Source organism: Equus quagga, chromosome 14 (assembly GCF_021613505.1).
Source record: "Equus quagga isolate Etosha38 chromosome 14, UCLA_HA_Equagga_1.0, whole genome shotgun sequence".
Lineage (NCBI taxonomy): Eukaryota > Metazoa > Chordata > Mammalia > Perissodactyla > Equidae > Equus > Equus quagga.
Window position 1 is genome coordinate 47348038 of NC_060280.1, and position 22251 is coordinate 47370288.

At 35.9% G+C, this 22251-nt stretch overlaps 1 protein-coding gene across 7 annotated transcripts in view; it reads right to left on the reverse strand.

Annotated features, from left to right (window-relative positions):
* CCDC82 (coiled-coil domain containing 82) overlaps positions 1–22139 on the reverse strand; it is a 31942-nt gene extending 9803 nt beyond the window's left edge. The window contains exons 1-8 of one of the 7 annotated variants that reach the window (XM_046637533.1): positions 21620–21864; positions 19746–19829; positions 18295–18428; positions 16409–17178; positions 15703–15916; positions 5962–6054; positions 4511–4635; positions 1614–1784 (exon numbers count right to left, since the gene is read on the reverse strand). In XM_046637533.1, coding sequence (XP_046493489.1) covers positions 1614–1784; positions 4511–4635; positions 5962–6054; positions 15703–15916; positions 16409–17164 — 1359 coding nt within the window. In that variant the 5' untranslated portion in view covers positions 17165–17178; positions 18295–18428; positions 19746–19829; positions 21620–21864. Of the gene's footprint in view, positions 1–1613; positions 1785–4510; positions 4636–5961; positions 6055–15702; positions 15917–16408; positions 17179–18294; positions 18429–19745; positions 19830–21619; positions 21869–22084 lie in introns of those variants that run through there. The other 6 variants (XM_046637532.1, XM_046637534.1, XM_046637535.1 and 3 more) reach the window with 6 other exon arrangements.
* Positions 22140–22251: the final 112 nt, after the last annotated feature.

The following is a 22251-nucleotide window of genomic DNA, read 5'->3' on the forward strand; positions in this document are numbered from 1 at the left end:
CAAATAGAGAATAATTATTTTCCAATATATTTGTGAGTTTTTATGTTTTTTCATTGTGTGGCTGGTATATCAATGATCTTTGCTTTTATTTCACAAGATCTCTTTTATTCTTTAGATATTTGAATGAACTATTTTATATGGAATCTTTATTCAATTACAGGAATGTCAGAACTCCAGAAATGGTTTTCTAACTCACTTCCCTCTCCAGGATTAGCTACAGACAGCATAGACAGTGTCTGCACAGCAATATTTTTGATCTATATAACAGAATATGATCCTTAAGGTATTAAATGACTTTTATTAGGATTCTAGGTATCTTATCTCATAAAAAGTGATAGATCAGTTTTTAAACAATGGGGATATTTGCATATGACTATGTTGAAAAAAGAAATGTTTTCTGTAACTTGCCAAATAAAACATTAAAGAATAATTCTGAATTTATTATACCCATACAAACTTTCTAAGTGATTCTTGCAACCAGATTGTTCAGAGGGATCTGGTTAATTATTGTCCAATAAAACTGAGGAATCATACTAGCCAATCAAGTGAAAGAATTCAGATAAATAGTATATTTCGATCTTAATAATTGACTGGCAATACTTACAGGCAACTTTGGGTCTCTAGCCCCTCAAACATACACAGAGCCCTCATGGATATACAGACTTACCAGAGGAAGCTCTCAATATTTTTTATTTACTTACTTTTGGTAAGGAAGATTGGCCCTGAGCTAACATCTGCTGCCAATCCTCCCCTTTTTGCTTGAGGAAGATTGTTCTTGAGCTAACATGTGTGCCAATCTTCCTCTATTTTTTGTATGTGGGAGGCCTCCACAGCATGGCTTGATGAGTGGTGTGTAGGTCTGCGCCCAGGATCTGAACCAGCGAATCCCAGGGCACCAAAGCAGAGCACACAAACTCAACCACTAGGTCACTGGGCTGGCCCCTCAATATTTTTGCATTTATAAATGCAAAACTTTTATAAAGTAAGTTTAAAAAATAAATAGAAGTAGTCTGCATCTGCACTTTCTCTCTCTTCACATTGTATGGTTCTGCTCCTGTCTAGCAAATACTTTTCTTCAAATATTTTCTTCAGTTTTGTCTATTCATTCAAAATTAACAGAACCTTATGCATGTGCTGACTGTTCTAGACTCTGACATGCTTCTGATATAGTCTAGGTTGAATCACGGTTTTCTTTCAAATCTCATATTAAGATGAACAGGTATCTTCAATTATTTGCTTGGGATTGATTTGGTAGATTATCTGTCTGAACATATTCTTCTTGGGTCAAATTCTCCTTTGGACTCAAAGGGGGACTTCTGCTTCCCCTGCCCCAGTTATCTCCCTTTTCATCTTCATCCTATACCCTCTCCCCTCCCCTCAACTTGGCTGATCTATACTTTAGAGAATATGCACTGATTTTAATATCTGACTGAATTAGGAATGAATCTGCTATATCAGACATTCCCATTCAAAATTTTACCCTCTTTCCTTGTACTCTTTTCTTTTCTCCTAGTGCTTTCTCCTCTTGTGAAAATAATTTAGGGTTATTTGTGCAAGTTTATGTACTGAAAATTTCTAAATACTAAAAACTAAAATGAGAGGGAAAAAAATACCTGTTTATCATGTGACATGAAATCATCTGTTTCCATAGTCCTGGTGTTATACAACTTTCCTGATAAATGCACTGAATATTTACAGCAGCGATGCAATCCACAAGCCTGGCAGGAACAGTTTTCTGTATTCTTTGGATGGATACTTACATTAGAATAATTTTCTACCCGCTCCTGAAAATGATTAAAAAATGTAATGATGCTTTAAAGAATTAAAAAAAAATTACCGCATAAAAGAACCTAACCAAATTAAAACCAATACTAGGAATCACAATAATAGGAGATGTAAGAGCAAAATGCACTGGTATTTCTTACTCTAATACTGAGCACATACTAGGTGTTTGACAAGATAGTTTTAAGTAAAAAATGAATTTATAATTTAGGCTATTAAATGAAAAGAAATCAGATTAGAAAAAAATTAGTTTCATATCCCTCACACTTAAGAGTTACTACTAGGTAGTGTTCTAGATAGATTTTAATTTACTTCTTTTCCCTCCTCTCATCTCTAGTTAGTGTTAATGATGTATTAATTAGTTAAAAATAGGAAAGAATGAACAGCAAAAATTCAGGATAATAGAAGAAATAGATGAATTCATTTAGGTTAGTCAAAATTTGAGAAAAACAAGATTACACTCAGTCCCCATTGTGTGAATTATATCATATTTTCCACAAAATAATCCAGAAAAAATTTAATCCTTCTATAGTTATCTACTAAAGTCTGTGAAAATAAACAAGCTGGAACTAGGATTCCTAGGTGTCTAGTATTGATATGAACAGTCTAACAGCTGAGTTAGCAATGAGCAAATGGAGCAAATATTTGGCATTCATAAATAAGCTTTATTAAACTGTAAAATTACCTGTGCTTGAGTATTTTTGCTTATGTTCTAGGCCTGTGCTGGATACTACTGTTTTAATCAGCAATGGAGATCAGATTACCACAATATTTGAACTGCACACAAGGAACACATTAGCAGGTTAGGAATCCACAGCTAAATTCTCTACCAGCCTGATAGTAATTAAGTATCCAATACACTGATAGTTTCCTTTCTACATTGTAGGATTCGCAACAACATTGTCTGCTGTCTACCTTTCATAGTTCTCATATTTCAGGGCGCTTCATGACACCTCACTTCCAGGCCGATACTCAGAATGAGTAGGTGACTAACCACCCTCCCTTCCTGCTTTTGTGGTACTTATGGAAGCACACGCTGAGATGAAAGTTCTCGAAACTTGGTTCCCTGAGTGACTGCAATAAGCAGAGCACTCTGTTGACTCACACTGGACATAAAAGTGAAAAATAACCTTTGTTAGGTTAAGCTGATGAGATTTTTGTTAGTTTTTTGCTTGTCCCACTAGTTTTTGCAGCATAACCTGGCCTATCTTGACTAAGATCGTACTATATCATCTATGTCTCAACTTTTAAGTTAATACTTTCTGGTATCTTATAGTTATTATTTCAACATTGGGGTATCCAAATTCAGCATAACCTACCCTAGTATGGTAAAGCATAACATAGCATAGTGGTATGGGCTTTGGAGTCAGAGACACCCTAGGTTAAATATTGGCCTAGCTAATTACCAGCTGTGTACCCTGATGTTACACAATTTTCTGAGTCACGGTTTTCTCATCTCTAAAATGGAGTAAATAATACTTCCTTCTTCATGGGGTTATTTTGAAGATCAAATAAGAGACTTTCCTTTGCATGTAAATTACTTGAAAAAATTAAATGATCAATAAACATATGCTATTTTTCTTTCTATTAAAGAAAACAATATTTATACCATATTCTAAGAGTTATGCTATATACTTTACCTTCAAAGTAAATATTTCTCTTTAAAGTAGGTAAATAGTTTCTATATCTGAGGAAGAAACTGGAGTTTAAAGAGGTTAAAAACTCACCAAGAGGAAAAAGGATACATGTGGTGGACCTAAACTCAAGCCATCTTCCAAACTGAAGTCTTCTAACTCTTTACTCCCATTAACTGTCCCTTATGCCTAAACCATCTGTGGCTAATTTATCTTCATGTAATTCAAGGCGCAACAGGTCTTTGATGAAACGAAATCGCTGACATAAATGAGGTAGACTAGCTAATGATTTAAGTGCTAAAGAGACTGTAAGGAACTTGAGCTTCTATTGTCGTGACATTTTTCCTCTTGCTAGTCATTAGAACACAGAATGTTAGAAGTAGGGAGAAAACAAAACACCTCAAAAATCATATAGTACAACTCCTACTATTAGAAAAAATAAAAATAGAAATCTAGAGGATAATATGGAATCCCATAATCTTGTAAATTAAAAACGTGCTTCCCCAAACTGGTAGAAGTACAAAATCTTAAAAGGGGGAAGGATGTTAAAGACGATCTAGGCCAGTGTTCCTCAAATTATGTTTCATGGAAATCAAGTATCCTAGGAGGTGATGATAGGTATTCCGTGAAAAGGAGCCTCATAATAAAATACAAATTTGGAAGGTATTACATTCTACATCCCCCTCTTGAAGATTTATACATTAATGCTCCTTGAAAAGTCCTCCAGCAAGGAAACCACTTTAAGTTAAACCCACTGTTTCTCAAACTTCTTTGACTATGGAATACTCTTTTCTGAAACAACAGTTGACATCCTGTGAGACAATCTCCTCATTTTAATAGATGGGCTAATCCCTAAAGATGTTCTAAAGTTATTTATCATTCAGAACTACTAATTTGTTGGATAGATATAATCAGTGTGAAAGCTTAAAATAATAATAGCATTTAGGGGAGACAGGAAACAACAAGCTGATTATTTAACAAAGATAAGTGCCAATAATTTAGAGGATTATTCAGTCTGACTAGATCTTGAAATCCTGAGAGGCCTCCCACTCCCACCCCCCAACAGAGATGCAAAAACAAATAAAACTGTATACCTTATATTGTTCTTTCCAACGACTTCTAGAAACTAAACTCTCTAGACGAGGCTGAACAAAGCGGTTATCCAAATAATGAAGAGATGTCAACATATCTTGTGCATACGATTTTTGCCTGGTGCCATCTGTTCAGGGGAACAACAATAAACCATTTTGCCTTAAAATATTTAAACAGTTGAATACTTAAGAATTTCTTCCCATAGTTTTAGAAAGATACTTGGTTGACTGGTTAGAAGCATTTTAAATTAAAAAAAAAATTTAATGAAGTAAAAAAAATAAATCATTTGATGAGAGCATTGGGGAAAGAAAAGAGCCACACAGGCCTTCTAATGTTCCTTGAACACATCAACCTTTCTCTTTCCTAAGGGTCTCTCTACTTGCTGCACTCTTTGCCGCATCCGTGCATTACTTCCTCCCTTACTTCATTCAGGTTTCTGTTCAAAGGCACCGCTTGAGAAACCCTCTTTGACCAATGAAACATAGACATGACTTTATCAGTCTCCATCTCCTTACCATACTTAATTTTTTTTTTTCAACAACTAATCACTAGTTGAAATCATATTATATTATGTTATATATTTGTTCACTCATTCATTGTCTCTCTCTCCCATCAGACTTTCAGCAACATGAGAGCAGGCATCTTATATGTCATTGACACATCCCCAGCCCTCAAATAACGTCTGGCCCTTAGTAGCACTCAATAAACATCTGTTTTATAAATTGTGAATGAAATCTCATTTTGGCACTTAAGAAGATATTCAATAAAAGATATATTTATAGTTTTTATTAAGTGCCAGACTCTGTGCTATATGCAAGTGTATATATAAAGTATGGTTCTTGTCACACTCTAGTAAGGGAGGAAGGCAAAAATACATTTCAATACAGTATTAAAGGTGCATATACATGAGTACCACCATACTCAGGATCATAACAGCACAAATGAGGGAGTGACAAATATTACCCAACTGGGTCATAGACAGCTTTCACAGGGGAAATGATTTTACACTTATCTGGAAAAGCTTGAGTAGAAAGGGATTATACTCTAAGAAGGGAGAGAATGAGCAAAAGCCCAAAAGCATAAAACAGCATATAACTTTTGGTGACATTCAAGATGCTTAGAGCGGCTGGGACAACACATGGACAACAGCTGAACTACCGTGCTGTTCTATAAGTTTATGTCCTATATCCTCAAATTCACTGTGAACTTTCTAAGGGCAGGGAACCATCACATATTTCTTTTGTTCCTTCCACATATCACAAATAATAAACACTAAACAGTTTTTGATGTGAATGGATTTCTGGTGTAGTTGATACCAGAGGGAACAACTGGAAGGCCTTAAGAATGGGTCTCCTTAGTCTTGTTTAATATATATACATATATAACAGCAAGATTGTTTAAAAACTGGAAAAAGAAAAAAACCCTAATTGTTCCATTAATATTATTAACTTACCATACAATGTTCCCAGAAAAGATTCATCTAAAGCATTGATCAGAAGAGCCTTCACAACTCTTTCAAAGTGAGTATAGTGGTCACTAAAAGAATCTGAAATTTTAAATAAATATTAGGATGTAGTAGACAAAACAATTCCCTGACTACAATAGGTTCCTTTCTTCAAGGCTAAGAAATTAATACTATAAATAGGAGAAATAGCTAAGTTATCCTAATTTTATAGCTGCCCCATTGACTTGTCTAGTCACTGAGCAAATCTCCATTTTCCAGATTTATGGCTTCTAATCCAATGTTTCCAGTCGTTATTTCAAGTAATCTTCATTTTCCAAACTTATTGAGGGAGAACTATTCAGGGAATATCAAAAGATATGTTGTGAAAAAAAAACACAAAACCATCCCCTGTGCACCTAAGTTTAATCACCAACTTGACAGAGTGAGAGAGCAAGAGAGAAACCTCTAAAGGTAGATTGTGCAACATATACATGAAACTCCTGTCTGAAACACGTCACATAGAAAATTGTCTGGGAAACTGCCACCCTAGCCAGAACCCCAATGGTTCTAAAAACTCCATCTCTCTTTCTGCTGCCCTAGATTTAGGATTTTCCACATCAATTTAGAAAAGTTAGGCCTTCTCTTTCTCATACTAAATATATAAGCCTACTTTTCTACTAATCCAGTCTGGTCCACAGAACCATCTGTTGTGACGGGCCAGGCAACGAACGATAAGAGAGAAGGTCCCTACTATTTCCCACTGCTCTTGGGTCAAGGTTTACTATGGCTGTGGAAATGTTCTCTACCAAACAGGATCTCTTCCTAGATCCAAACGTCATCACAGAACATTTGCCTTGCTCTGGGAACTTGTGGAAACATATTAAAGGCAGCCTGAGTATTTCAGGAAAAGCGGAAGATGCCTGGCAAGGGATTAAAGCAAAATAAGGCCTATTATTAGCACCCATGAGTGAATTCTGACTTCGCTTTCAGTTGAAATAAAACAAAGATGAGATTTAACATGGAGAAAGCTTTTTACTTATATTTTAGTTACTAAAAGGGCTATATAGCTCTTTTTGAGACTTTAGGAGAAATTTTCAGCATGTATTCTTTTTTAAGGAAACACATTATTGAAGTACTGAGGTGATCAGTTTTTGTCCTAACCACAGTATCCCTCTCCTACCAATATGCATCAGAATGTCCTTCAAAAGAGTGAGAAGGTGGCCTCGATTTCATTGTGTTTGACTGGACAGGTGGGTGGTGATGGATTTATGCTCCTGGCATCTCAACTTGAAAAAAATTATTGAGCAAGTATATGGTAGGCATTGTTTTACGCATTTACATGCATTGCTTTATTTCTCACAACAAGCCTATGAGGTACTATCATTACCCTCAGTTTATTTTTAGTTGAGTAAACAGACATGGAAAGGATGAAAAACTTCCCTAAGATCACACAGCTAGTAAGTGTTGGAACAAGGCTGGAACCCAGGCAGTCTGACTCCAGGTTTCATTCTACCATCCATTAGGTAGATGTTGTTCAGCATGGTAGTTAGATTTGATACAATTATACTTCAGAATACAGACTTTTAGACTTGGATTGGAAATTGGAGAAAGTAAAATTCAAATCTCTCATCTTAAAATTAAGACATATGACACAACGGTGAAATAACTTACACAAGGTCATACAACTAGACAGAGGTAGAATCAGGATTACAGCTCAGATTTCCTCCAGAGTTTTTTTTCAGTGCTTTAATCCCTATATTAGATGGGCTTCTGTGGACTATCCTGGGAATTTGTTTAAAACATTCCTCCGTGATTATAAAAAAAAATTACAAAAGGATACAGGAGAAATATATTGTTGATATTTGTATTTATGAATAATTTGATTTTTCTAAAGTAGTTACCCCCACACTCAATCACTGGATAGGCTAGGCATTCTATTGATTTTCTGTACATGCTTTAGCATATATTAATTTCACATATATGCTAAGATTTTGTTTCAGCACTGTTTACCCTATTCACCTGTCATTCCCATGCCAGTACTATACTGCTTTACTTATTGCAATTTTATGATAACTTTTTATATCTGGTGGAGCCACTCCTTCTGATTTACTCTTTATTTTCAAATTTTATTTATTCTCATATGTTTGCTCTTCCAAGTGAACTTGAGGATTGTTTTGCAAAGTTGAATCAAAACATCAATTTCAGGGGCGGGCCCCATGGCTGAGTGTTAAGTTTGCATGCCCTGCTTCAGCAGCCCAGGGTTTTGCCAGTTCAGATCCTGGGCGCGGACATGGCACTGCTCATCAAGCCACGCTGAGGCGGCATCCCATATATCACAACTAGAAGGACCCACAACTAAAAATAAGAACTATGTACCAGGGGCTTTGGGGAGAAAAAGGAAAAATAAAATCTTTAAAAAAAAAAACCCATTAATTTTAGAATAACTTCTTGTACTACTACCTTCCAGAAACATGCTGTGTCTCTCCTTTCATTCATGTTTTCTTCTACTTATACAGCCATGTTTTTCTTCTTAAGATTAGGCCTAGGAACTTTATTTTGTTTGCTAGTGTAAATGGAATTTATCATTATATCTTCTAAATACTTACTGATAGTATACAAGAAAACCGTTGAGTTTTTACATATTTATTATGAATCTGGTCTTTATTCTGAGATCTTTTAATAATTCCAAAATAGTCAGAATGTCTTAGCTATTTGTGGAAAATGAGCTTCCTGGGACATTACAGAGCTGGAAAGAGATATACTGTTCAGGAATTTGTGAGCATTGACTCTGCCTTCTCCCCCAAACCCAAGGAGGATGTGGTCTTGCTAGTGCTAAGCTTACTTCAAGAGCCAAGAGAATATTTATAGATATTCTCTTAGGTAGACACACAAAGATTGTTGGTGTATTTTCTTCTGGAATGGAGGTATAAGCGCAGTGTAAGAGGGCAGAGGCAAAGTGAGAAATTGGCTTCTTTTTCTACTCTGACAGGTTCCCCCCTCCTCCCGGCCCAACATAAGGAAAGAAGAACATGAGAAAACTATGGAAATGCATGCCACATCTACTCCTGCTCTCAATGTATTCATATCCTTTCTCTTAACTTCTGTATCCTTGCTTAAATAAGTCAGAAACTTACAGCTTATATATATATATAATCATATTATGTTCACATAATAAACGTCTTTTTCTTTTCCATAGTTCTATTTCTTGTTTTATTTTCATGTCTTATTACATTGTTCAAAAGATCTAGAACAAAGTTGTAAGAAATATTTTTGTCTTGTTCTTTATTTTAAAGAGAATATCTCTAGTGCTTCATTATTAGTATGATGTTGACTTGGTTTAAAATGTTCTTTGTTACGTAAGGAACATATGCTCACATTACTGTTGTTAAGACTTTTTAAAAAACTGGATATGGGCATTCAATTTTATCATGACTTTTTAGAATCTGTTGAAATTACGATTTTTTTCTCTTTTGACATACTAATGTGACACGTTAACATGGCACCTATGTTTAAAGCATTTTTATAGTTCTGAAAAGAATGGTGAGATAACTTTTTCTTTATTCTTGCAGTTAGAAAAATATTTCCTTCATGTCTCTTTGCAAATCTGTTTTCATCAACTTATTAGGATGTGAGTCTCTTTAATCTGCATGAATGGGTGTGTTTGGCAACTCAAGAATACCTTCTTCTATCACACCTTTGAATTCATATCTCCATATGGCTTTCCATCCAAAAACATGGTATGCCTCTTAGTACATTCAAATCTCCTTTTACATATCTTGCTAAAGCTATTATTTTCTTCTTTAGACTTCCACTTGTTCTGTACTTTCCCCCCAGGAATTTGTGAAATAGAGGCTTCATTTCTATTCTTTCATGTACTGTCTTCTCCCTCAGAACTGTCTTCTTTTTCTTCTCTATGCTAGACGAACTTCTTGGGTTTAACCTATATATCACTGGTGAGATATTCTGTAGTTACTTTTGCTTTTTACTGCTTTCAATATAGATTTTATTTCTGATTTTACATTTTTAATTTTCTGGTAATTTATCTTACCTAGCTCCCTTTGACCTCAAATTGTTCTCTCCTTATGATGTCCTATTTCTTTTTCACAGATCACAAAGTAAATGCTTTATACAATGTTCTTCTGTTTTCTGTAATGAAACATTTTTCACAGGCATTTTCTTCCTCTTAGTATTCAGGGAAATATTACCTTTCCTTTGTTCCACAATATGATTTCACTGGTACTTTTTACTTATCCTAGAACAAGAGGGAAAGTTCTAGAATTTAATATTTAACATAGATGGTTGTGAGATTGTTCTTAGGCTAACTTTGCATTGTGTTGACAGAATGATTTTTAATTGCTAGGTGGAGACTAAGTTAATGTTCACTCTTAGTCTGATTTCCAGTATTCTAGCAAGTATTTATCCAGCAACGTACTAGTAGACTGAGATGTACTCTTCTATCTACTACTTGGTATTCTGTCACTCTGATCATATGATAGAGGACTGAAAAAGTAATATAATCTTCAGTAGCCACAAATCTGAAGGTTATTCCTATCTCTTTACCTGTGTGTAATATTTTTAGCATATGAACACTACAGGTCTGGAATACAATGGACCACTGCTAGTCTATCCCTCTACTCTATCATATCTCTTCTAAGAGTTGCAGTCTCAGAGTAAATACAGAAAAATACTATTAGGGTTTGATGAGAAGGTGAAAAGACTACGATTGTCTTCAAGTGCTGAAACCACGTAGGAGAAGGGGAAACTATACTATTTTGAGGTGTTACAGTTGCATCTCTCAGAGCCAAATTGCAGATACTGAGGAAGTCACAAAACGTCTTCCTATAGGTAGAACTGTTCTCTTCCAAAAGGTAAAACTGCATAGGCCATTGATTGTGATTCTCAGTTGAGTACTGAATATGGAGTTAGGAAATGTTTCTCCCAAATTTTGATCATATGTTGAATATGAGTAGTTGTCAGTATTCTTATAGAAGCAAGGGAGAGAATGAATCTGGGAATAGTAGCCTAATTACCACTTAACCCAGGCCACAGAGTGCTGTTCATTATTCATCATATAAGTTACTGCTTTGATGAGAAAACATATTTTGATTTTCAAATGTAAGAATTAACTTCTAGCAAGTTTTAGAACATAATCCCTTGGCAAATCAAAAACTGCCTATATTTAATTTTATTATATTCATAACAGGCATAAACATTGATAAGTATTAAAAACATTAAGCAAGTCAAAGTTATCACTCCAAAATATGGATTTTTTTTTTTCCTCTGATGCTTTAAGAAATCTGGTTACACCTAACATTTCTCTGTCTTGAACTATAAGACCCAGGAGCCTTCAGCCAATATGCTTATCTTAATCATCCATCCATCCATCCATTCATCCAACTATGAGTTCCTATAACATGTCACCAACTCTGATGGGTATTAGGAATACAAAGAGAAGCAAAACTGATTAACCATTTAAGTGATTTTTTAGAAGTGGGGATGCCCACTTGGCTTACTTTATTGAGCTTTACTCTTTCATATACCATAAAATGTACTTTTTTTGGTGTATAGTTCTATGATTAATGCATCAAGTTGTATAACCACTACTACAACCAAAAAAACAAGAGTTCTACCACCAGCCTAAACTCTCTTTTGCTACCTCTCAATCATTTAGTTTTGCACATACTGGGTGTCTGAAAGACACTCTGATGAAAATGTTCAATAAGATGATGAAAAATTGAGGCTTAGGCTTTGGAGAAATCTGCTGGAAATAAAAGTTGGGGAATTTTTGCCTCTAGATTGGGCTGAAGTTATGAGGAAGAGATTGCCTGAAGTACAAGCAAAACAAAGGTAGTTAGAGGATGGAACCTCTAGAAACATCAATATTTACATGGCAAGTGGGAAAACAGGAATGTACATTACAAAGGGGAACGCAAGAAAGAATGGTACCATAGAAGCTAAAAAGAGAAGAATTTTCTGAAAGTGAAAGTAGTCAATGGTTGGCAGCAAGGCACAGAACAATACCAGGTTAACATAAGAAGTGAAGAGCATTTTGGCAACTAGGAAGTTATTAACTTTAGTGAGAGAAATTTCACTGGATTGATTAGTGCAAGAGTCTGAGTACAATGCTTTGTAGAGTTACTGGGAAAATTGAACAAAAAGATAAGATTTAGAATAGGGCTAATGGAACATACCAACTCAACGGAGGAAAGAGGAATATGATTATATGTTGAGGAAAGACAGCTTGTAAGGATACAGCCAGAAGGAGAAGTTCCAATTAACAACAAACAAGATAAAATGCATTACATAAAAAATGAGATAAATCTCCCTCTGAGGTGGAGATGCTCCACAGTAGTAAAAATAAGCACAAAGCTCCTTGGTATTTACCCAAATCAGTTAAAAACTTATGTCTGTATAAAAACCTGCACATAAATATTTATAGCAGCTTTACTCACAACTGCCAAAACTTGGAAGCAACTGACATGTCCTTTAACAGGCGACTGAATAAACAAACTGTGGTACATTCGTATAACGGAATACTAGTCAATAATAAAAAGAAATGAGCTATTATGCCACATTAAGACATGGAGGAAACTTAAACCATATTATTAAGTGAAAGAAGCCAATTTGAAAAGGCTACATGCTGTGTGATTCCAACTATAAAACATTCTGGCAAAGGCAAAACTATGGAGATACTAAAAAGATCAGCGGTCACCAGGGGTTCAGGGGAGGGAGTGAGGGATGGATAGGCAGAGCAAAAGGGATTTTTAGGACAGTGAAACTATTCTGTATGATACTGTAATGGAGGATGCCCTTCACATCATTATACATTTGTGAAAACCCACAGAATGGACAACACAAAGAGTGAGCCCTGAGGTAAACTATGAACTACAGTTAACAATAATCTGTCCATATTGGCTCATCAGTTGTACCAGATGACCCAACTAATGCAAGATGTTAGTAACAGGGAAACTGTGTGTGTGTGTGCGAGGGGTTATACAGGAACTCTCTGTACCTTTCACTCAACTTTTTCATAAATCTAAAACTGCTCTTAAAAAAACAAAAGCAGGGCCGGCCCCGTGGCCGAGTGGTTAAGTTCGCGTGCTCCGCTTAGGCGGCCCAGGGTTTCGCTCGTTTGCATCCTGGGCGTGGACACGGCACTGCTCATCAGGCCATGGTGAGGCGGCGTTCCAAACAGCACAACCATAGGCACTCACAACTAGAACATACAACTACGTACTGGGGGGCTTTGGGGAGAAGAAGAAGAAGAAAAAAAGAAGATTGGCAACAGATGTTAGCTCAGGTGCCAATCTTTAATTTAAAAAAAAAAGCAAGCATAGAGGTGTAGGAAAGAGAAGGAAGTTAACATTAGTTCCCACATGCTGGACATTTATTTTCATTAATCAGCAGGAGTGGGTATGAGTGGGTATCTCTCAGCAAATGTTCTGTCACATTCTAGATATTATAATACAGAATGATGGGACACCTGTTAATTGAGTTTCCCTGAGATTCAAATGTCCAGGTGGCAGGTGAACTAGTGCCTATTGATACAAGGAAAACAGTCATTAACTTTCCATGTATAGATGCCTGTCATTGGCATACTATAACTGATGAATTTCTTAAAATTTGATTCGTACCTTAATCTACTATTTTATTATAAATCATAAGATCTAAATTGAACTACATTACACTTAATTTTAGTAAATATGCTCTTTTAAAAAAATTTTGGAAAGAATGCATTCTTTGAAGAAAATATATCTCCAACAGCTTGTTTCTATTAGAGTTCTAAAACATCATAAAAACAGTTTTTGAATTTATGTATAACTATAGAAATCAGAATAATAATACATATTGAAAGATAACCCTAAATTTTTAGGGACCTATTATATTTTCATTTTAACTTTATGAAAACATAAAAGACTCTAATTTCCTAGTTCTGATATGTTTCACTGAGTAAAGCTTCACTAGGCCTGATAAAACCAGTGGTTCTCAACGTGTGATTTGTACACCCCTGGAAATCCCCAAGCCCATTTAAGGGGATCTGTGGGGTCAAAGTAATAACACTAAGATAAGGATTAGCTGTTTTCACTGTGTTGCTATTTTCACTGATGTTGTAAAAGTAACTATGGGTAAGGCAGCTAGCCCCCTAACATGAATCATGGCAAGAGCAGCAAATTACTAGTAAGCAATGTAGTCATCTTTGCTATATGCACTCAGTAAAAAAAACTACTTTCACAAGAATGTCCCTGAGGAAGTAGTAAAAAATACTAATCTCATTAAATCTTTTTTTTTTCCAGGAAGATTACCCCTGAGCTAATATCTGTGCCCATTTTCCTCTACTTTGTATGTGGGACACTGCCACAGCACAGCTTGATAAGTAGTGTATAGGTCCGCGCCCAGGATCTGAACTGGTGAACACTGGGCCGCTGAAGCGGAGCAGGCAAACCTAACTGCTATGCCACTGGGCCAGCCCCTAATTTCATTAAATCTTGAATCTTGAGTATACATCCTTTTAGTATTCAATGGGATGAAATGGGAAGTATACACAAAGCACTTACACTGTATACCAAAGTATTATAGATCATACTTCGAAGAAAAACTTAGGTGGGAGCTAAAAAAGCCTCATTTGTCATGCAACACTATATTTATTTGAAAGAAAAACTAACAAATTATGGCATTTATCAAATATTTTCTCTAAGAAAAAAAAACAAAGGGAACCTGTCATTTGAAGAACAATGCCTCGTATTTGTTGCCAAAAATAAAAAACATATTTATAAGTAGAAATTAGAATTCTGACAAACTTGTATCTGCTACTGTGAGCTTGACAGCTTCCCCATACCTAAAGAATTTTCTGATGAGATCTGGGGGGTATTAACAAGTGTGATGTTTTAAATGTTGTATAATGAAATGTGTGGACATTGGGAAGATCTGCATAACCCAGTGAACCAATATTTTCCAGATGACCAATGCATGATGTTACAAAAATCATACATGGGAAAAAGATCCATTCAAACTGCAAAATAGATCAATAGATTGTAATGTAAGTAAGTACTAAAAGTTCATGTATATGGTTTCAGATTCCAAATTGCAACTAACCTTTAGGAAACTATCACTTGTTGAATTTTGGTGTAGTGTCAAATGAGAATATCTATGATTATTTTGAAAACACTTTAAAAACACTCCTCCTTTTACCAGCTACCTATCTGTGTGAAGCAAAATTGTTTTCATCTACTTGAACCAAAACATCACAAAACACTGAATGTAAAAGCATATACAAGAACTCAGCTGTCTTCTGTTAAGCTACACATTAAATATCTTAAAATGTAAAACAACATTATTCTTCTCATTTGGGGGGAAAATATAGTTATTTTTCATAAAAATGTTACGTATGTTAACATGTAATGAGTTTAATGTTATTTTAAGTCAATTAATAAATATAATAAATAATAAATATAATAAATAATAAATATTTTAAATTTCTCTGTTTTGTATTTCTACAACAGTAAATATTGATACCTATAACTCACAGAAGCAAAAACTCTTTGAGGTCCTCCAATAATTTTTAAAAGTATAAAGTGTTCCTGAAACGACCAAAATAAACTATTACCAGATTGACAAATTAAAGTTACCTGAAAATGAAACCATAGTTGCTAATCAATGATTTAGAATATGATAGTAAAAGGCTGATTTGATTCTTGATATAATATCATGATTAGAACAAGTCATAAAACATTTTCTAAATATTTAACTTACAAAGAGAATTCTGTTTTACTAATTTCAGTTGTGATGTAGTCAATTTTTCTCCTTGCTGGCTTTTATTCTCTTCATCACCCTCCTCATCTTGCACTACAAAGTCATCAATAACATAATCATCTCCATCTTCATCAGATTCACAATCCTCCTCTGCCTCCTCCTCCTCCTCCTCATCATTTTCATCATTGCTTGGGCAGGATTCCTTTTCAGAGTCCTAATTAAATTGAAACACATCCTTCAGTAATTTATACCTTTAAAATTATCCGTATGGATGTGAAATTAAAGGATTAAATCTGACACCAAAAAAATAATCCATAGAAACTAATTTCATATTTTAAGGTTAAAAAAATCTTGGCATGTTAAATGCTGAACTTCTGAAATTAGGGAAAAGATAATATACCTTGATAAGTTATGTAAAATGCTTAACATGGACATTAAGATTACGAGTAAAAGTTAAAAACAGGAAAGACCATACAAAACAAAAAGTCTTTCAATTTTAAAAAAGAATGATAGACTGAGACTCACGATAAAACAATATATTAGGTACAATAGTGTGATCAAACATGTTCAAGGATACTTGATTAAAAAATAAATTCTAGAATTACTGAGGAATAGAACAGACTCAGCACTTTGATTTTTATAAAAATTAAACATTTTAAGTAAAAATTTTAAAAAACAGTAACAAAACCAATAAAATATAACACACCTCAAAATCTCTACTACTATTGCGTCTCTGACGAGATCTTTGTTTTGAGAGTTCTTTCAGCTTCTGGAGTTGTCGTCGCTTTCTTGCAGCTAAAGTTTTCTCAGGGTCTTTTTGCTCCATCTCCACTGAAGAACATTCATCTTCAACCACTCTCCGTGGACGTTTAACACCTACTTTTGCAGCTAGGATATCACTGTCATCACTGTCATCACTGTCATACATCACAGAGGAGGTCCTTTTTCTCTTCCCTCGCCTAACGTGTTCTTCTTCTAAATCCTCCTCTATTATTTGTCCAGTGTGTTTGTTGAGATCCTCCTCCTCTTGACCTGAATGCTTTTCATGCTCTGGTAAGTCAATACTTCTAGGTTTGCTTTTGTTCTTTTCTTCTTCATATGTTGAACTGTTGCCAGTGTTAATGAGATGCTCACAGCTGTTTCCTTCACTTTCAACTTTAATTAATTTAAGCTCTCTTTCATTTTCTGGCTTTTTACTACTATCGAGCCCCCTGTTACTATCAAGCTCTTCATCATTGTCAACACTTACATGATTGTCAACACTTTCATCACTATCTGGCTCTTCATCACTATCCAGGTCTTCATCACTATCAAGTTCTTCATCACTATCGAATTCTTCATCACTATCAAATAATTGTGAAAGACTATTTCTTTTAGTCCGCCTCCAATCAACTCGAGATTTCTGCTCATGCTCTTGAGTTCTAGAATTTTTCCTTGTTTCACGTCTTCTGACATGTCTCATTTTCACTTAAGCCTCTACAAAATAAAGTTATTAGGAATATAATCATGATAACCAGATTACAACAATGAATGCATTTATGGAGCGAATTATATTTATTTGGTATTATAAAATGGGTCACAAAGGTAAAATCACATGAAATATCTGAGTGAAGATGGGAGAACAGTTATTCAACAAATAATTTATTGAACATCTATGAAATAATTACATGACCATCTATTCTGAATGATGCTGTATGTTGTGCTGAAAGGAATACATAAAAAATCATGGTCCTGTTCTTCAGAAGGTTATTATCCATGAGTAGAATTAAAACATACAAACACATAAGAAAAATGCAAGGCAGTCTTCATTTAGTACCAAATGAGTGATAAAAATAACTGTGATAAAAGTGTAAAGATGCAAGAAGATCAGGAGGACAAGTGCTTCGCTGAAGATTCTATTGAACAGATATGATCTGTTAGGATTCTGAAGGATTGATTATATTTGAACAGAAAGAATGAAAGAAAAAGAAATTTCAGGCAGGTAAAAATGGTAAGGTCAAAACTTTGGCACCGAGAAAGAATACGCTAGGTAAATGTGACCAAAAAAGTGTGAAAAGAGGCCTTATGCTGGAAAAAAAGAGACGAGTATAGAGAAATAGGGTGGAATTACCAGAATGATTCATCCTGTTAGCAAAGAAGGATTCTGAACAGAGCAATGACATGAATTTTAACATAAAGCATCAATTAGTTTATATGAAGAAAGTTATAAAGTAGTAATTGACACAAAAAGAGAGCAGTGCAAAACGGACAGAACGAATCCATTAAGATTGCAGCTTCTGTATACTTTAGTAAAATGGCAATGGCTTTAAACTACTCAGAGTTAAAGTTACAATATAATCCAACAGAAAACTTACTGGCAATCCAATAATAGGTGAAGAAACAAAGTTTCAGCGTGAAGCAGAGCATGATATTGGGAAGAAAAACAAATGTGCTAGGTTTTCAATTGACAAAAGGGCGAACTCCGTTAAAATCATCACAAGTATAAAGTAAAGGAACAATTAGAGACAAGTAAGATAACTAGGAAAACAGTAAAACATATGTACGTCTTGGTTGCTAAGGATAGAAGTATGATCACAATGTAATGAGACTGACCTCCTAATACATGTCTAAGAGCTTATGTATTCAATTGAGTGTTATCTCCTTCAAAGAAATCACCTCATGAGGCTGATTATTCCAATAATTTTACCATGGCCCAGAATATTCCCAGAGATCTTCTGTAAGCCACACTATCAAAAAATACACAAAAATATGAAAATAAGTACATTTCAAATTTTTTTATCCCAAAGAGTAAATATCTACTTTATTCACTCGTCTCAGTTATTAAGCACTGTCAGCAGCTTCCAGAAACAAAATCCAATTTCAAAAGACAAAGATTAACTACCATTAAAAATATTTTTAAAATGTGCTGCAAACTCTGAAAGTAATTCCAAAAATAGAACACCAAAAATTTTTTAAGCAATGGCAGAACTTCTGAACCAAGTTTGTAATTCCCAAGATGATTATTTTATTTGGGGGAGGAGTATGCACCATTCACTGATTGTACAAATTTTGTTGTTTATAGGGCTCTGTGACTGTTTCTATAATGGTAATACCTCATATGAAATCAGAACAACAATGGTTGCTAAGAGTATACACCAGAAATTAACTTTATAGTGTAGGCTGAAGTATGACCTTATGACAGTGACTGCTGCAACATATAGTCAGCATTGTAATAGCGATCTAATAAATTCTAGTCAATAGACCAAATATTCTGCTACTTGAAATTACACTTGAGTTGCATATTACGAAAAGCTTATATTAAAATCAGCAAAGATGAAAACTGTGTGGGGTCAGGTCAAAATTACCGTTTTTAAAAATCTCCATATTACTTTCAAAAGTATGGGTTTTTTTTGTATATCATACTGCTTCACAGTATGTCTACCCAGTTTCTTCTCCAGGTTTAAAACAGATTACTGGCTTTTTTTGAAAAAAAAAAAAAAAAGCACCAGATCAACTAGGCAGCTTATATTTTGAAGCCATATAGTACACAGAAGTATTTTTTTAAGCAAATATAGTTAAATTTGCATAAACTATGTATGTGCATTACACTGTAATAAGAAGGTAAGCCTTTGTAATAAATCTGTCTGAATTCAGAGAAATAATGAAAAAACATTTATGAAAACAAATGACAAATACACTTCAGTAAACACACTAAAGCAAATATGGACAGTAGGAAAATTAAAGTGAAAGATGAGTTTATTAGTAAGCAAAAGCAGTTTCATATACACTAGATAATTACCTTACAGAACTGTACCTTGCTCAAAAGACAGTTATTTATCATATCAATAGGTGATTCCGATGACAATGGTAGAAACAATTAAGAACGTCGCACTACAAAAATACCTATGACTGCACACACTTAAGCTATAAAAAATCCCATATGTACAGTAATTTTTGAGTGCATTTTCACATCTATTTTAAAATCCTGACAATGATCCTAGAAGGAAGATATTCTCTTCATTTACAAAAATCAAAACCAAGGACATAGAGTTTAAATGACTTACCGAAGATCACACAGCTTGTTAGTGACAGAGCAGGGATTAGACACCAGGACTCCTGATCCCCCGTCCAGTGCTACACAATGACTGCTGCCAATATTATATTTGTACAAAGTAGTAAAAATTACGCCTTTAAAAAGTCATTATTTTATCTCGCAGTCACGCTAAAATTTAGTTTCAGAAAGTAATCACTAAAAGAGTTTAGAGTTTACAAACATACTTTTTAAAAAATTATGTAACTGAATGTTAGTGCACATGAGTTAGGCCAGAAACTTCTGGAAATTACTTATCCACTAGGCAAGAAAAGGATGTGCAAAAGAGATGAAAATTTGCAGACTTCCCTCTACCACCTTATTGATGACATTGATCATAAAATTTAAGGGATTCTCCACTGACTCCTAAAGTAAAAATTTCAAAGAGCAGTGTGTGATGAGAAAAAATTTATTCTGGAAAACTGCAGCACTGAATGTTTGAGGAGGCAAATTTTATTTAAATAAATCAAGTTACATTTGGCCAACTGCCAAATTTCCAAGGTCTTTCTTCACATTTCTTAATTGCCATTTATATCAATAATGTCAAAAATTCTGTCATTGTAAAAGAAGATAACATAAATATTCTTGGCTCCTCTTTTTAAATTGTGGATACTTTTACTACATTAGCTGGGGAGGGAAGAACGGTGACAGAGGGAAAAGATGAGTGAACTGAACCTAAGGAGAAAAATGAGAAAGTAAAACTCAACTCGGTTGATGGGTAAGACGTCTCTTGGTCGCCACAATTCACTCAAAAAAAGAATCCACGCAAACGGATGTAATTCCTATATATGTGGAGTACACACTCAATTTCTTGAAATGAGAATTTAATCAGGCTTCTTTAACCATACCTTACCTTTAGGCAAAGGGACTCCAAACAGAAAGCATTAAATAAGTGAATGAAGATGATCAATACTATCACATCTTTGTGCTTCATGCTTAATATCACCTAAGAGGCACATAAACAGCTGTGCTGTCTGCCAAAGAATGTGAATTAAAGGCGATAATCCATATCGCTTTCTCTCACACAGTAACTCTACATCTAAAAGAAGGTACTTTGATGATGCCACGTGAATTTCTCATCAGAAGAAATATCCTTTCTTCTAGACTTTGAGGTTAATTCATCCTCAAGAAAATATTCATTCTAGGAATCACTTACTTGCTCTATCAACAATGTAGGTGGTAGCTGACACTGTAAGGTTTGAAGGGCAGTGGAACCCCAACCATTACTTGAAATTCCACCAGAAGGGATTCATGCCTACTTGTAAAACATCACCCCTCCTTGGTGTGTGCTTTTATATGAGTTTGGAGAGGAGCCCTTAACAAACCAAGGACATAGTTATTGAATGGATACTAGGTGCCAGCACATGCTCGGAGCTGTGGCGTTACTAGAATAAATCAACAATACGGTCTCTGCTCCCAAGGAGTTCACAATCTGATGAAATTACTAGGGACACCAAAACAAGCCAGCATAACACATGATTTAAGAGCTACAGTGTATAATTCTGTTTAAGCTCTTATCACATCGCTGTGAATAAATTTATCACAGTTCTTCCACTGGCTGGAAAACAGGGTAGCACAACACGACAGAAATAGGAAATAGAAAAATAAGAAGAAACATATAAAGAGAGGAAAGCCAGCTTCCCCCACTTAGCATCTCGGTCCACAATCAATACTCCACAATTTTGCATAGAGTGGATCCTTGCCAGTTTGGCAGCCGGGACAACTATTAGCATTCATTAAAATCTGGAACACTGAAGGTGGTTCACTAAATCCAGCAGGGAGGAGTGGCAGAGGAAGGAATAGATCCTTTCCGGAGTTAACACTAGAGTCATTTGCATGATTACAAACCTGGCTCTCTGGCCGGACGCAGGTACGCAACGCAGCACGCCTGTCAGTCCGCTACTCTGCCTCCAGGATGGAGGGGCACCGTAGCTAGGCAACGGGACCCTTACACACAGCTTCGCGATGACGTGCGCGGGACGACACAAACCCCAGAATCTAGACGAGCTCCGCACTCAGAAAACAAGGGTCTGGAAAGGCCAGAAGCCCGCAAAGTCACCACTCGAGCTCCTCACATGAGTCCCACCCCCTTCCCTATCGCGGAAGGAACTGACACCCGCCCAGGCCGGGCGGCCGGCGAGTGGAGAAAAGCGCGCAGGAGAGCCGCCCCGCCCAGCCCGAGGGCGCCCGCGGGAATCTTTCTCCCCGCCCGGGAGGCGCGGCTTCCCCCCGCCCCGCCAACAAACCACTAGCAGCCGGAGCGAGAGCGAGTCCCCGCCCCGGGCTGGCCCCGCGCCGCCCCCGCGCGCTCACCTTTCAAAGCTCCTCTGCTCCTGCCTCCGCCTTCGCCTCCGCCCCGGGCTCCCGCTCCAGGCCAGCGACACTCCTCTTTCCGGGGACCAGGGGAAGTCCCGCCTCTGGGCGGGGCCATGGGCGGGGCCTGGCGGCGGGAGGGGGCATCTTCCGGGAGCGTGTGCCGG